At 39.2% G+C, this 15,428-nt stretch overlaps 2 protein-coding genes and 3 long non-coding RNA genes across 7 annotated transcripts; all 5 read left to right on the plus strand.

Annotated features, from left to right (window-relative positions):
• The first annotated feature begins 124 nt into the window (after window positions 1–124).
• LOC149923484 (uncharacterized) lies at window positions 125–2,690 on the plus strand. Its single transcript, XM_090159815.1, has 6 exons — window positions 125–194; window positions 269–464; window positions 554–876; window positions 936–1,132; window positions 2,270–2,429; window positions 2,485–2,690. The coding sequence occupies exons 3-6, from the start codon at window positions 675–677 to the stop codon at window positions 2,637–2,639; spliced, it is 714 nt and encodes a 237-aa protein (XP_090015941.1). The 5' UTR covers window positions 125–194; window positions 269–464; window positions 554–674; the 3' UTR covers window positions 2,640–2,690.
• Window positions 2,691–2,820: 130 nt separating this feature from the next.
• Window positions 2,821–3,665, plus strand: LOC149923485 (uncharacterized). Of its 3 annotated transcripts, XR_016476837.1 has the most exons (4): window positions 2,821–2,872; window positions 2,933–3,174; window positions 3,256–3,320; window positions 3,377–3,665. It is a non-coding gene; the product is annotated as an uncharacterized LOC149923485 (long non-coding RNA). The 3 variants fall into 3 exon arrangements; XR_016476836.1 differs by having other exon boundaries at window positions 2,933–3,320; XR_016476838.1 differs by having other exon boundaries at window positions 2,832–3,320.
• Window positions 3,666–5,047: 1,382 nt separating this feature from the next.
• Window positions 5,048–5,504, plus strand: LOC149923486 (uncharacterized). Its single transcript, XR_016476842.1, has 2 exons — window positions 5,048–5,132; window positions 5,196–5,504. It is a non-coding gene; the product is annotated as an uncharacterized LOC149923486 (long non-coding RNA).
• A 5,243-nt stretch (window positions 5,505–10,747) lies between these two features.
• Window positions 10,748–12,764, plus strand: LOC149923487 (uncharacterized). Its single transcript, XR_016476839.1, has 4 exons — window positions 10,748–10,830; window positions 10,889–11,579; window positions 11,651–12,400; window positions 12,477–12,764. It is a non-coding gene; the product is annotated as an uncharacterized LOC149923487 (long non-coding RNA).
• Window positions 10,907–11,860, plus strand: LOC149923488 (FLYWCH-type zinc finger-containing protein 1-like). Its single transcript, XM_090161628.1, has 3 exons — window positions 10,907–11,123; window positions 11,518–11,579; window positions 11,651–11,860. The coding sequence occupies exons 1-3, from the start codon at window positions 10,907–10,909 to the stop codon at window positions 11,858–11,860; spliced, it is 489 nt and encodes a 162-aa protein (XP_090017754.1).
• Window positions 12,765–15,428: the final 2,664 nt, after the last annotated feature.

Here is a 15,428-nt window from a genome sequence, read left to right on the forward strand (position 1 = left end):
GTCTTATGTTTGTATTCGCTATTGAATTGAATTAAATAAAGAGTTTGGTTTGCAAAATGGTGTCATTACATTTCTATCCAGTGTTCCACATACAATTTTTATTTGTTTCTATAACCCCGATATCTGTTGCAGATGTAGTCACGATAGAAGAGTATAATCACGAACCTTCGCCAGCTGCGGCCTTGCCTAAGAAAGTACGCCCTCTGGTGTTGAAAATGGCAACGTTAAATATGTTCTAAAAGAAGTTTTGTTGATGAAATTTTGTTAGGTACCGATAGGACCAACAATCGAAGTCGACGAATTGTGTTTGTTTTCTCTGCTTCAAGGCAAGTTTCAAATGAACGCCACCGCCTTCGCCAGAAAATTACTCGTGATCGCTTTTTCTCCGGAATCTCTGGCTAATTACTCCTTGGGTGGGAAGGGAAGAGAGAAAATTGACGAATCCTACTTGCTAGAAATAATAGGTAAAAAGTGGAAGTTTATCCCCTATTTCTTACTTCTGATAAAAACTGTGCCGAACAGTTGGCTAACCACCTGTCGTTAATTTTTGTAGAGTATACCAAACGATTTTATCCCGACTCAAATGTCAAAGTCATAAGGACCGCATTGGGAGACAAACTGCGCCACATAAACTTCACTCAACGTGTCAAACGACAACTGAATTTTTGATTAAAATGGATATATTGATTTATGACGTCGCGAAAAATGATACAATAAAACGATTCGCATCCGCATCGATTGTCTACTTTTTATTTCAAATAAATTATCGATTTAGTTTTGACGGAAGTACAGAAAAGACGGTTTATTTTCTAGGTGTAATTTACGTCACAGAAGACCCCATTCCTAACGAACTCACCATAACTCATATAACTTCGAGTAAGTTAGAATATATAACTAGAGATAACTGATGGACGAAATTCGTTGATCACTCATAGATGCTGCGGACGAAAGTGAACAGCACCCGACATTCATCGAAATTACCGAAGATGATGAAAGTAACCCGGCGATGTTCGCGTCTACGTCTTCTGGTGTTGATCTGCCAATCATCTTCCCGGACTTGCCCATGGAATCCGTTACGGATGTGGATCGCTTAGAATCGCTGATTGTGACTCCCGCAAATCGTCGAAGAGTGGTGTGTTTTCCCGCTATCAGCTACGCCCAATTCATACCAGCCAACATTTTTGCGCAATATAGTCGACACTGATCGTCAACCAACTCTCTTTGTTGACAAATTTTGTGAGACGTCAAATTCATCTCCCCAGGCTTAACCCAAAATTATTTAATAAAATTATCCTACCCATTCTTTGGATTAAATAAACCAAATGAAAGTAGTAATTTTACATCAGGGGTGAACAGGTTTTCGATTCTATAGATCACGTTTTTGAAGGTCGGGATTATCATTTTCCAGGTCGAAACCGCCCTGTTTATCTAGTTTATTCTTTATTACAACATTTTATTTGGATTAATAATTTTTTCCGCGTGTTAACTTGAGAAATCCGAGTAAACCTGCCGTGTGAATTTTTAACTACACGAAATTATTCATATTACACAGCTTTATTAATGCTAGTTAGCAGGTTTAGTAATAGTTTCTGTATTAATCTAAATTGGCAGCTTTAGTAATAGTTTCTGTATTAATCTAAATTGGCAGCTTTAGTAGTAGTTTCTGTATTAATCTAAATTGGCAGCTTTAGTAGTAGTTTCTGTATTAATATAAATTGGCAGCTTTAGTAGTAGTTTATGTATTAATCTAAATTGGCAGCTTTAGTAGTAGTTTCTGTATTAATCTAAATTGGCAGCTTTAGTAGTAGTTTCTGTATTAATCTAAATTGGCAGCTTTAGTAGTAGTTTCTGTATTAATCTAAATTGGCAGCTTTAGTAGTAGTTTCTGTATTAATCTAAATTGGCAGCTTTAGTAGTAGTTTCTGTATTAATCTAAATTGGTAGCTTTAGTAGTAGTTTCTGTATTAATCTAAATTGGCAGCTTTAGTAGTAGTTTCTGTATTAATCTAAATTGGCAGCTTTAGTAGTAGTTTCTGTATTAATCTAAATTGGCAGCTTTAGTAGTAGTTTCTGTATTAATCTAAATTGGCAGCTTTAGTAGTAGTTTCTGTATTTTTTTAAGAATTACGAGTAATATCCCTCGGCGCAAAATCTAGTTAACATTTATCGCAACGTGTTTCACGATCAAAGTTGGGCAGATATGTTGGCTCGTGTGAAGCGGTCTTTATTATTTAGTTGAAACGAATACGAACGCGACCTATTTCGCTAGGCTGCGAGGTTGTCCTGTATCCTGGGCAATGATTTGAAGGACACCATCCGCAGGATTTTGATGAATTTGTTCTCCACGGATCTGGCCGTTCAGTATTGCTGGTTAGGGGCCATTGGCAAGTCCGCCTTTCGAGATTTGCACATCAGAGCTGTTATATACGGTAACTCTTCGTATTGGTATTCGGAAAGTTGTGTATTTAACACATTCATTCGTAGAGGCTCTGAAATTGAATTCCTTGACGTCGGATGCCGACGAATACGAAGTGGACAATGTGATCAAGCGTTGGTTCAAATACGCCAGCGAGCGTGCCGTGGGAAGGCCCAGCAGACCCAAACTGAGAATCAGAAAACCGAGATTATTCAAAGAATAAATACATATATGTAACGGTTATTATTTAAACTAAAGAAAATAAATTATTTTGCAAGCTTTTATTCGCCTATTTTATTCTAAACACGGTTTTTCTTTCCCTACGCTTTTGGTTTTGTTTATTAAGTGAATTCAGGCCTAAAAACAGACTGTTTTTCTACGCTATTAACATAATTTTCTCGACCAGGAAGTGATTGTAGTCATCTTTCGGAAAGCTTAGAAAATCTCAACTCTGACGTGAGTTTTTTTACCCGGTTTTTACCCGCGTCGATATTTAACCACGTGTAAATTTCGCAGGAGGTAATTTTCCAAACCAACCATAAAGGCAAAACGCAACTGATTTTCAAAGGTTTCGTCTACTACAACGACAAGAATTGCGGGAAAAAATCTTACTGGAAATGTCGATATTCCAAACGAAAATGTAGAGCCCGAGTTGTGACTGAGGCAGCCAGGGTTATCAAATGTTTAGACGCCCATTTTCACGGAGAGTTTTTGAGCCCACTGTGAAAACTTTATTTAATAAAAGCACATTGTGACACGTAAATGTTGTCTTTTATTTTTTTATATTTTTTGCATCGGTATTTCCTTTACTTATAGAATTAAACATTCTATCCTTGTAGATATGACGCTTTTCGATCTCGAGTACAACTATGGCCGTGACACTGACCGTAGGTTTCAGGATGAAGTGAGTTCGCTGATCTTAGTAACGTCATTAGTAGCTCAACTGCCTGTTGTTTCTAGATCGCGCAGTTCCTTACTAGCAAATCCGGACACGTTACCCTCTTGTATAAGGGATACAGATTCCACAGGAACAGAGTTCATACCAATACCACGAATTGGAGATGCACGGAATATCTGAAGCTGAAATGTACCAGCAAAGTTACCACCTTTCACGACGGAAATGTGGCGCGTGTTCTGAAGGCCTACGATGTACATACGCACTAAAATAAAATAAAGTTTAATTGGAATCTTGGTCATTTTTTATAGTGGTCAACTAAAGCCACGTTTAAAAAAAAAAATGCCATTTAACCATTTGGAAATTCACCAATCGCTTTGCCTTTAGATATTTACGGAAACCGTCAAATTGTTTACACGAACCGAATCAGGACGCGATATTTGGCCAAGGAATCGAGAGGCGAAGTAAATATTGGACTTTTTTTAACGATATAGCCGTAAATGGGCTGACGCTTCTCCCGTTTGTTTGAATAGGTTTTGAAGTTGGTTCGAAATGGACCGGGTCACTCGAAGGCTCTTTACGGAGGCTACTTGTTCTTTCGACATCTGGTCAAATCGCAGACCATCTATTGGCGCTGTTGCGGCTACAATAGACGGGAGAACCCTTGTAAAGCCCGTCTGACTTCGGACAACGGATTCATTTCGAGATACCCAAATATACTTCATAATCACAATAAACCCGACATTATGGGTTTCTTGAAATAAAACGACTAGATCGTTCTATGTACTGTGCACACTCGGAAATAAAATTTATATAGAGACTATCCTTGGATCTTAATTCGAATAATACTTACTCTCTATAAATTGGTTTTATGATTTATAACTAATTTTATTTGATAGATTTGTGTATTTTGCGACATAGCGCCGATTCTACTTTTTATTACGAAGTGAGTTGGTCGATTTGATCACTGTACTCCAGTAGCGAAATAAGTTGAGCCTACGAGCGAAAAGTTGGTTACGGGTTGGCTTTCACTAGGGTAAAAACGCCGCGACGGTTAGCGTTGACGCGATAATGTTTTCCTCGGGCCTAATGACCAACTTTTCCATGGACGTTAGCCTAGCGGGTTTCTGCTACTGGGGGCTATATCGCCTTTACGACTAAATTGACTCATTATTTGTAGATCGTAAAAGTGAGCACCACCAAACGGGGTCATCCGATGGTCATTTTTGACGGATATCATTTTTACAACCACGGTTTTAGCAAAAACGACACCATCTACTGGCGGTGTTCCAATTATCCCAAAAGAAAAGGCTCTTGCCAATCACGCCTGACGTCCGTCGACGGCGTGATCACGACCACGACTTTCAAACCGCATAACCACCTAAAACCATTAGATATATAACGCTAAAGTCAACATAATAAGATTAATAATATCAGTTTATAATATATCTTTTACGAAAGAAGTATGCAGTCTTGACCTTCAAAAAATTAAACATGCTCGATGAAGTTTTCCTCATTACCGAGTGTATTATTCCGCTTAGGGATATTTAACTATTTTCCCCGCTAAGGCACACGTTTAATGGGTACTTCTCTCTCAGAAAGATATTATATACTTCTGATTAAATGTACCTTCAATGTATTTATATTAAACGTTATTTCGATGTACGATTCCGTTTTATTTCTTAAATGTGACAGGACTACTTAAGCAGCAGATTCTAATTCCTTTTCATTTTTTCAGCCACTGCTTCGTTCGTTACACGCGAAAAGAAGCGCTCGACAAACCGAACCGATAGTGAATGCAACGACAGTACCTCCAATGAGGTACGTGTACACTAATCGAATTATTACGTAACTCGTCTATATAAATTTTCGATTATTTCCTAGACAATAAGAATAGTTACTAGCGATAAAGGTGTTCATATGGCTTTGCATAAGGATTACCTTTACTACAACCATAAATCGACTAATAGAACTCGTAAGTTGTACTGGAGGTGCAACTACTACATGAAGTCCAGAACCGGATGCCAAGCGCGTATTACGACCTTGGACGGTGGCGTCACTTCATTCTCCGTCACGCCTCACAACCATTCTCCTCCGTCGGTTGATTATCAATAATTTCTGTTACTTTTCAAGTCACTTCATTAACGCAAGCTGCGTTGTATTAGTTCTTAAAAATATTTTTCGATACAATAAATAAAGTGGTTCTTACAATGTCTTGTCTCTTTTGTGAGAAAATCTATAGAATACGCGCTTACAAACGGTTAATACTAACTTATATTTTTCTTTTAATTAAAGCTCTACATTCTTATCGGTATAAGCAGACGCCGCTGAAACAAAAAGCGTCCGGTAGTAAGGTAATTGTCCGTTCTTCATATTACTAGAAGTTTATGATGTATCTCTTACGAGATAAGTATTCATAAAATCCATTCTCAGGTTCGACACAGATTCCAATTTGTGCGAAATTTACCACGTGTATTACGTCGTATATCTGTGTGATATGTGATAAGCACACTGCGTAAGGTTACGGATTTATGAATTATTGAACCCTCCTACGCATTGTAACCCGGCCAACTGAATTAAAGGCTTCAAAAGTCGCTTGATGACTTAGGCCTAAGGTGGTGCCTTGGGTATTAGCGTAGCTGATTTAGTTAGTTAGTTAGATTTAGTTAGTTAGTCTGATTATTATTATTATTTATGAATGTATTTATTTATACTTTGGAAGAATGACTGTTGAAACGAACCGTGGACATCATGATCTTATTTTCCACAGGCACGGGAGAGAGGGGGGGGGGAGATAAAACATAACCTGGGTGTTCTTTAATCGCATCGGAAGATGTCAGTTTTAGGTAACATATGAGATACTAAGCTGATTTGTATTTTAGGGGAAGGAGCTTACTTTTCGAACGTGAGGGGATTGGGACCAACGCTAAAAATTGTCTCAACAGATTAATTCTCTCTAAGTAGGAATAAATACACAGGGTTGCCACACGTCGGGAAATTAGGGAAAAGTCAGGGAATTTAAAAATGGGCTTAAAAAGTCTGGGAAAGGTCAGGGAATTTTAAGAATTTGTAAAGAGTCGGGGAAAAGTCGGGGAATTCAGAACTTTTCATCTTAACACCTTTAAGGTTATTTTAATCTTGATCTATGGAAAATTCTGCTATTATTATTTAGATCCTTGAAAGGTTTTTAACTTAGAAATACCTTTCGTACTGAAATATTAGTTGATTAAATTTATTAACTTCTGATAAATGTTAAAGTTAAAAACTGTCTAATTTTGGCCATAAAGGTCAGGGAAAATGACTTAAAATGGTCAGGGAGTAGTCAGTGAATTTGAATCTGAGAATATTGTGGCGACCCTGATACATTTACGGGTAATAATATTAGAAAATCGCAATATGATACATTTCAACCCGCACATGAATTCTTCTGCCGTGAAACATATATACTTTTCTGTATTTCTTATCCTTGGGAAATATTAAATCTGTCTATTATTTGTCTCTTAGACGTTTCTGATGCTGGAATCGAAGCGTGGTGCCCTGAGAGCCCTCTACGATGGGTATTTATTTTCCCGGCAAACGTTCGTCTCTAAACAAGGTTCCCTTTACTGGCGGTGTTCCGAATTTTCCAAACGAAATTCGAATTGTTTGGTCAATATGGTGACCAATGGCGATAACATAGTATCTTACCCTAAAAGATTGCATAATCATCCCAGACCGTATTTATCAGAACACCATCGACAGCTGTTCCTTAATAGTAATCTTCGGATAGATTAACTTAGAATGATAAGTAACGTAACAACCTTAAATATGACACTTCGTTAATCTCTTATTAATCGCTTCCATTCTTCACAACGACGCTAAAAATATAGAAATAGCCCCATCCGGTAGTGAACTCGCTAACTTTACTTCCGATATTGTAATCGAGTCCGCATCGCTTGAAGCTTATCTCTTAGCGAAATTTAAAACATTTGAAAACGGAAACTGACTATACCTAATTACGAAATATTGAATCGGAATCTTAAAGGCTAATAAGTTTAGAATTCGAGACCTAAACCGCTCGGCTACAAGTGTCATACTTATGGTTATTGGCAAGAGTATATTCAGGTGTGGGCAGTACCTTTTTCGCCTCGTGATTCCCGGAAGAGAAACCATGCCCCTCTTTACCCCATTTCTGATTCGTAGGCTGATTAGGCTCTCTCTATTTGGGTGGAGAATATCTTCCGGGAATCATCAAAACAGAGGCTGTAGTCGCGGACACATCATTTATTAACCTGAATAAATTTTTGCTATTGTATATTCTTCGCCTTAACGCAAAAATAATTAATGGATCTCCCGGGTATTGGTATTTTGTATTACTTCCAAATGTGAAATAAAATATTTCGTTTTTGATTATAAAAAATGCGTTTATTATTTCGCACACTTTATTACTGAAGTTGGTGGACTTTTTAACTAATTGGTTTTCGTTTTTATTGTACTTAGAATTGATATTAGAGCACAAAGACGCTTACCTTTCCGGGAAGAAGTTTATAGTCGATGGATTTCCCTTCTATCGCGAGAAAGGCAATGGCACAATCACCTACTGGAAATGCGTCTCTTACAAAGCTCGCAAAACTAAATGCCCTTCTAGACTGATTACCGATGGAAATAGCATTCGAAATTATCCGACACCTCACAATCACCAAAAACCAGGAAGCTTTTGGGGATATCTTTAAAAAACCCGGTTCCGCGTAAATGTACATTTGTAGATTCCGCTCAATAAATTTATTATCTTAAGATCCAAAGTGGTTTCTTAATTAAAGCATACGATCGACATTCGGAATATTAGACAATGTTTGGACAGAACGTTCTTCTAAGGCAGTTTATTGCTTTCGTGGCGGTACATTTCACTCTTTTAAGGCATGTCTGGTTGAAGTACCGCGATTTTAGTTATACCACGAGTATATAATATCTCGTAAATGAGAAAAATTCAACTTACAATAACGCTAATCATATTCGTTTGTCATTTCCCTTTTAGGGTTAGGTCTATTTTCCAAATACCTTTCGGGATAAACAAATTCGTTCTTAGAAGCCACTAATCGGCGATCTGTAGGGTAAACTTGTAGGGGAGTGGACGTAACTTTATTATGTACAAAACTACGCGCCTATATACACGTTTTCGAGGGGTGACTTAAGCTGTTTATTATAGGCATTTTCTAAACCTATTTCATCGGAGAAATATAGTTAACACATAAGTAAATATCTCGATTATATTTTGTATATTTCGGCGGAATAAAACACGCCATAAATTTTTAGTCGTATTCCGTGCCATTAATAATTAGATTTATTTTCGTATTTAGCCGCCGTGGTTGTGCAAAAGAAAATCAAAGCGAAACCGCTGAAAACTAGTTTCGCTGGAGATATCTCAATTGGAGACCCTTCGCGGGTGAGATCGCCATTTCCCAAATCCACATAGCTTCTGATTATCTCACTTTCACGCTTAATTTCTGCAGGTCATAAAACAGATACGCAGTCAAAGGGGACACCCGCTGGCTTACCACGACGGTTTCATATTTTATCGACACCGACAGAAAGGTCAGTCCGTCTGGTGGCGTTGTTCCGAGTATAAAAAGAACCGGTCGAATTGTCGCGCCAAACTGACCACCGTCAACGATTGCGTCGCCGATTTCAGCCAAATTATTCATAACCACGAACCACCCGAAGTTACCATTTATGATTTGTAATTTTTTTGGATAATAAAAGGTTTAGGGAATTACTAGTTTTTGATTCTACACTTTTCTTGATTTGGCTTATATACTCCCAAGAATGTATTCAAGTTAACAGAGAATATATGGCTGCAACTATAGCCTCTGGTTATCATGATTCACAATCTATCGGAGTGCCTTCCCGCACTTACCGGCAGAAAGGTGGAAAGATAAGCCGTGGAAAGGCGGATGGGCTGGGTTTATCTTCCGGGAATCACGAGACAAATAGGGTGCTGCACCACTATTATGTGTTCACCTGAATACATCCTTGATAATTGTGTACGAAAATGCTTTTATCACTTTTATTTTACATGAAGTGTTTATTTTCAGCGTCTTTGTTAGATTACCGAATCTACCGAGCTTACAAAGCATTTCTACCCAAAACGGATTTAGTGTCCAAGAACCAGTTGGTCTACGAAAATAACGTCTACTGCAAGCGCGGCTATTGCGATAATCTTTATTGCTGTGAAATCTACAGTTACAAAACTCCAATGACCTTAAACAAGCTCCATACAAATACTAATTCATGTATTTTTTATTAGATTTTTTTAAGTTCGTGATATAAACCAGGAATTTAATTATTGGTCGAAGCATATAAAACTTTTTGAAAGATAAATTTCCATCTATACGTTAAAAATTCCATTTGGTAGGATTTTTCCGCCAAATGTGTAAATATTACAATACTTAGGGATATTTATATTTTTATAAACCATATGGTTTTTATCCAACTATTTTTTCCAACACGACTTGTGAATAACGACTGGGAACCTGCTAAACGAATAACATTAGCAGTATATGAGGATAAATACTTATCACTAAAAGTTTTAATATATACTTCTGCTAATAATTATATTTTGTTTTATTAATTTTTTAATTTCTTCTTTTATTATTTGTAAAAAATAGTTGCGTTTTATGTTCATTTTGTTATTCTTTTTAATAAATATAGTTCGCAACAACGATGTTATTTTTTAAGAATATTATCTTTAGAAATTATCATTTACTACGCGATTGTTTTAAAGCCAAATCGATTTTGACAATTTTTATTTTATACTAGAAGCATTTATATGCGAGTACGGCGAGTTCGACGAATGTTACCAGCTACCAAGCGTACGTCCTATTTATGAAAATATTCTTTAGCGAGTTCCTTTTAAGTTTAATCGTGCTCCTTGTGTCTTAAACCAGGACAAATTGACGCTGATAGAGAGTCATACGGGCTACTACGTGGCGCTCTACGACGGATGTCTTTACTACAAGGTCAGAACGCGGGATGACGGGGTCACGACCTGGCGCTGTTCCGAGTACAAGAAGGAGAAATCGGGCTGCACCGCCAGAATTAGAAGCTTTCAGGAAACGCTAGCGGCTCCGGCCACCATTCCTCATAGTCACCCCACACCGACCAGAGACTTTTGCAAGTACTTACAGATCTGCGAGAAAGGATCTTAGGTTAAATTTCAACACGTAATCACCGACAATCGAAATATATAAGATAAATGGTTAGGAAATCGCGGCACTTCGGCCAGATGTGCCTTCGTGAGGTAGTTCAATATTTTAACGCCATGAAGTATGGTTTTCCCAACCATTAGCTCGAAAATGTGTTTATTTTAAATGTGGTATTTGTAATTTTTTGGGGCAATAAAAATATTAATTTCTTAACTTCGTCGAATTTATTTTCGCGACATGCGTTCCGAACTTTGATATTTTGGATTTCATGTCGGTTTTATTTTGTAGACCTACAAGCGATTCTCGACGCTACGCAAGAAATTCCAGAAACAGAAAGTGTAAGGTTACTAAAATCTGAATTTCTGGATAGATACTAATGACCATATTTGTTTACAGGTTCAGACGGTGACAATAATGTCGGACCAAAGAGGGGTTCAAATGGCCGTGTTCGATGGTTTTTTTTTCTTCAGGAGCCGCGGTTGCGGTGAGACAGTTCACTGGAAGTGTGTCGGCTCGGTCAAGTACAAATGTCGGTCTCATTTGTCTACTTCCGGTCACGTCCTTTACTCGAAACCAGCTGGCCACAATCACAATCCTCCTGCATGCTCGGTCGATGAAAACGGACTCTGTTGTTTGCAGCTTTAACGGCATTTTTTACAATAAAATCGCAATGTCGCTTGTATTTGTCGTCCATTTCGGTTGTCTTACCGAGAATGTATTTATTTATACTTAGGTAGGGAATGACTATGTTGAAACGATTTTTAGCGTTGCCCCAGTCTCCCTCACGTTCCTTCACCCTAAAAAAAATCAGCCCGGTATCTCGTTTTGAACCCCCCGCCCTCTCGTGTCGGGAGAAAATTCAACCATCATACCCTCGGATCGTCTATAAATCTTTTAGTAATTCTTCCTAATGTACAAATAAATTTTTCTCGGTCTTACTCAAATATTATAGTTAAAAAACCTTATTTATTAATACACATAATAAGTACGTTTTCAACATACCTAACATTTACCTGTTATTGTAGGTAGAAAGCTGTTGGGACCGCGAAGAGCTAACACACTCGTCATGAGCTCGATCGACAAAAACGTAAAACAGTTTGAACTTTATCGCCTTCGGAATAGAATTTGGGTTTGAATTTGTCTCAAATGACTTTCTAGCGTTTGGTCGTGAAAAAGAGCAAATACGGGAAGGATTTGGCCATTTTCGACGGGTACGCTTTCTACCATCATACCTTCCGCAACAACACCACTTACTGGGCCTGCGCCATGTATAAAAGAACCCGATGTCATTCCCGACTGAAGACGGTCTTGGGCACCGTTATGGATTTACCAAAACCCCACAACCACCCGCCCAATTTCGCTGTTTGATAATGGCGCATGCAAAGAATGTATTTATACTTTGGGAGAATGACTATGTTGAGCTAAGAAACCAATGAGATACCGGCCTGATTTGATACTTTTTAAATGGAAAAAGACACTCTGAGTAATCGGTTTACACGCTTCCCGTAAAGAGTAGGTAATCTCGCCGTAATTCGCGTAACCTTACGTATACTCCGCGTAAACGGTGAACATTCAATCTCTTAAGCGATTAGCCCCTCGGAAAAGCTTACTATTCGAGCACGAGGGTGATTGGGAGCATCACTAAAAATCGTTTCATCAAAGTCATTCTTCTTAAGTATAAATAAATGCATTCAGACTAGTACTGTGTTGTGTAATTTCTGTAAATAAAGGTGTTTAACCGCTCTTTTTGGTTTATTTCTTATTTTACCGCGACGCGTACAACAACAATAACTCGGCGATGAACTAACTCCATCCGTGAAAGTAACAATTACCATTTATTTCGTAGGAATGAGTCTAAATCTCGATTTCGGAACATCGTTCGACCGACATTCCATAGAATACGGCAGTGTAAGAAAACGCATTTTTTCTCTAAAATCGAAACGTAGTTAGTTAACAATCATAGGGGTTTGTTTTTGTATGACAGGGAATGCATATTGTAAACAGAAGAGGAACGGACAGGCTGTTATACCAAGGGTACATTTTCTTCAAGGACAGGGTGGATGGTTCCGTCACCACCTGGAAATGCATGCAATATCACAGGACCGAATGTGAATCCATCATTCAACTAAGTAATGGTCGCGTCTTGAAAACGGACACGGCACATAACCACGAGAGATACGTTTAACTTAAACGCCAAGTCCATGCTCGGTGTAATTATGTACACGCACATTTTTCAATAAAGTTATATTTGATATGGTCGTGTGCTGTTTATCTTAGCGAGAGCCTCGGTTTGTTGGAAATTAGTTGTTGAAGCTTGTCTTTTTTTCACCACAGACACTGCTAGACAACGTTACAGTTTCAAGAAACCTTTCCCCGAGATTCTTCCGTATCCGCTTAGCCTTACCATCTCGACAGCTGGTGGTAAAACAACTTTCAGCTCTGTTTGTGGAAAAGAGTCTGAAGTAGCGCCCGTTTCCAGTGGTCCAGTCCAGGCGTCTTTTTATCGAACCCACAAGGGACACGTGCATATGGTTTTAGATGGTTACCGGTTCGTCAAGAATTACATGGCGGCGGTCAAACCGGGCACGACCTACTGGAAATGCGCCTATAGCGGCAAGTACAAGTGCTACTCCAGAGTGACGACCATCAACAACGTTGTTGTCAAGTTCCCCACCCAACACACTCACGACAGAACGGACACCCCCAAAGGGCAATTTTTCCGCATGTAATATTGTAAAGTTTCTGAAAGTGTATTGCTATTTTTGGCCATTGGCCGAAGCTGCTAGGTAAACCCACATAAAATGACGGTAATACTGTGCTATATCGTGTTCTTTACGTGGTGGTTGATATTGAATAAAATGTATCGTATTTTATATTTTTGAAAGATAATGCGTAGGCTTGTATATTTTTCTTACTATGGAGTCCAGTTTTCTTCCCGCCCACTTTATTGATCTCTAAAACGCCCATTAACATTGGCCTTTTTTACCACAGTAGGGCGACCTCAACATCTCTTCCGGTTCATCCTTCCTCGAAGCTATCGCCCCGCCTCTTCCAGCGTTGGTAGTAAAACGTCGCACGCAGCTATTAGAGTAGGGAAAGCGCCGCCACAGCATCCCCGTGGACCAATCCGAATGGCTTTGACAAGCTCTACGAAACCGCCAACGCCGGCTATGTTCATACCTAACAACAAAGGCAATCGAGATCTGGTCGTCGATGGATACCGATTCCTCAAACACTACATTACCCAGACCGGTAGTACCTACTGGAAATGCGCCCACTACATACGCGCCTCGGGCAAGGACCGGCGCTACAGTTGTCTGTCCCGTGCCGTCACTTGCAACGAGATGGTCGTCAAGCACCCTGCTCCCCACAACCACGCTAGATCCCCTCTGCACATACCCACTTAACTCTTATTAATACGTACATCTATTGGTAGATCGTGTGTTTATGTACCCGGTTCTGGAATAAAATGGGATTTTACGTCGTTACTTGTTCTTTATTTCGAACGGTAAAATTTATTCTTCGCTTTGAATAACGAATTTCTCACTACGCAGGATATCAATTACGTCGTGGTAATCGCCCACCCGTAGACAACTGCCGATCGGGTCTCTCGATCGGTTGGTCATCAAAAAAATTTCCGTTGCTAGAGTGCAAACCCATACCGGCTACTTTCATCTGCAACGACAAGGGTCGCACCTACTTGGTAATTGACGATCATCGTTTTGTTCAAACGGGCGTTGGTAACTTCAAATTGGGTCGTGTCTATTGGAAGTGCGCTTGCTACAGTAAGTTTCGTTGCCCGTCGAGAGCCACTACCGTCAAACACAATGTAACTAAATATTCCGGCGAGCACACCCACAGTAAAAATCAGAACACGCACCGTGTCAAAGAATGTGCTTACTCTCTTACATTGATGTAAACGTTAACTCGTAATAAATCTAATTTCACTATATTCTACGTGTTAATGCTTTAAGAAAGCCTTAACTAACTGATAATTTACCAACTTAACCCTTGACCCTTACCACATTTAGCTTACGATGAAGACTTTGATGTAACCACGAAGGAGCTTACTTCGGACATGCTCGAAGAGAACTCTTCTTATTTGCGCGCGTCAATTCCAGCGACGTTTTTTCGCAACAAAAAGGGTAGCGTTCATTTGGTCGTGGACGGGTACAGGTTCCTGAAGAACTTTATGGGTGGCACAGCCACTCAAAGCGGCAGTAGACCCACCTACTGGCGATGCGCTTTTTACAACAAGTTCCGGTGTCCGGCCAGGGCCACCACCGTTGAACGGATGCTGGTCAAACCTCCCAGTGGCCACAACCACGATAGAATTGACAAGGCGCATCTCAGACCTTTTGTTCCGGTGTAACCTTTTCGTACTGAAAATGTTCAATAAATGTGATATTATTTACTATAATCGTGTTATTATTAAGTGGCGATTAAGGTTTGGGCTCCGACATTTTAAATTGGAGCTCTATTAAAATCTGTGCGATTTTTGTACACAGCGCAGGAAGAGGACGAGGCCATTTCGCGTCTATCCAACAACGCCATGTTTTTTCGGACCATCAAAGGCTACAGGCAATTGATAGTTGAGGGCTATCGGTTTACAAAGAATATGTCCATTCCCGGTACGACGAGAGGCAAGGAGACCACTTACTGGCGATGCGCTCTCCACAAGCGGTATCGATGTCCGGCCAGAGCCACGACGGCAGATCGGACCATTATCAAATACACGGCTTGTCATAATCATGACAGAAAGGGGAACTACATTCAATAATTTACACTCGATTTTGTTGATAGTGGAATTAATGTAAAGTACTCGGAATAAACCATTTTTTCCCCCAAACCTTAGTTGAGTGTTTCATTGGAGTTGCCACTCTCAGAACGGGGAACTTCGTTAAAACTTTCCATTTTTCTACTGCAGAAATGATAA

Source organism: Leiobunum rupestre, chromosome 10, assembly GCF_980474605.1.
Source record: "Leiobunum rupestre chromosome 10, qqLeiRupe1.1.hap1, whole genome shotgun sequence".
Taxonomy (NCBI): domain Eukaryota; kingdom Metazoa; phylum Arthropoda; class Arachnida; order Opiliones; family Sclerosomatidae; genus Leiobunum; species Leiobunum rupestre.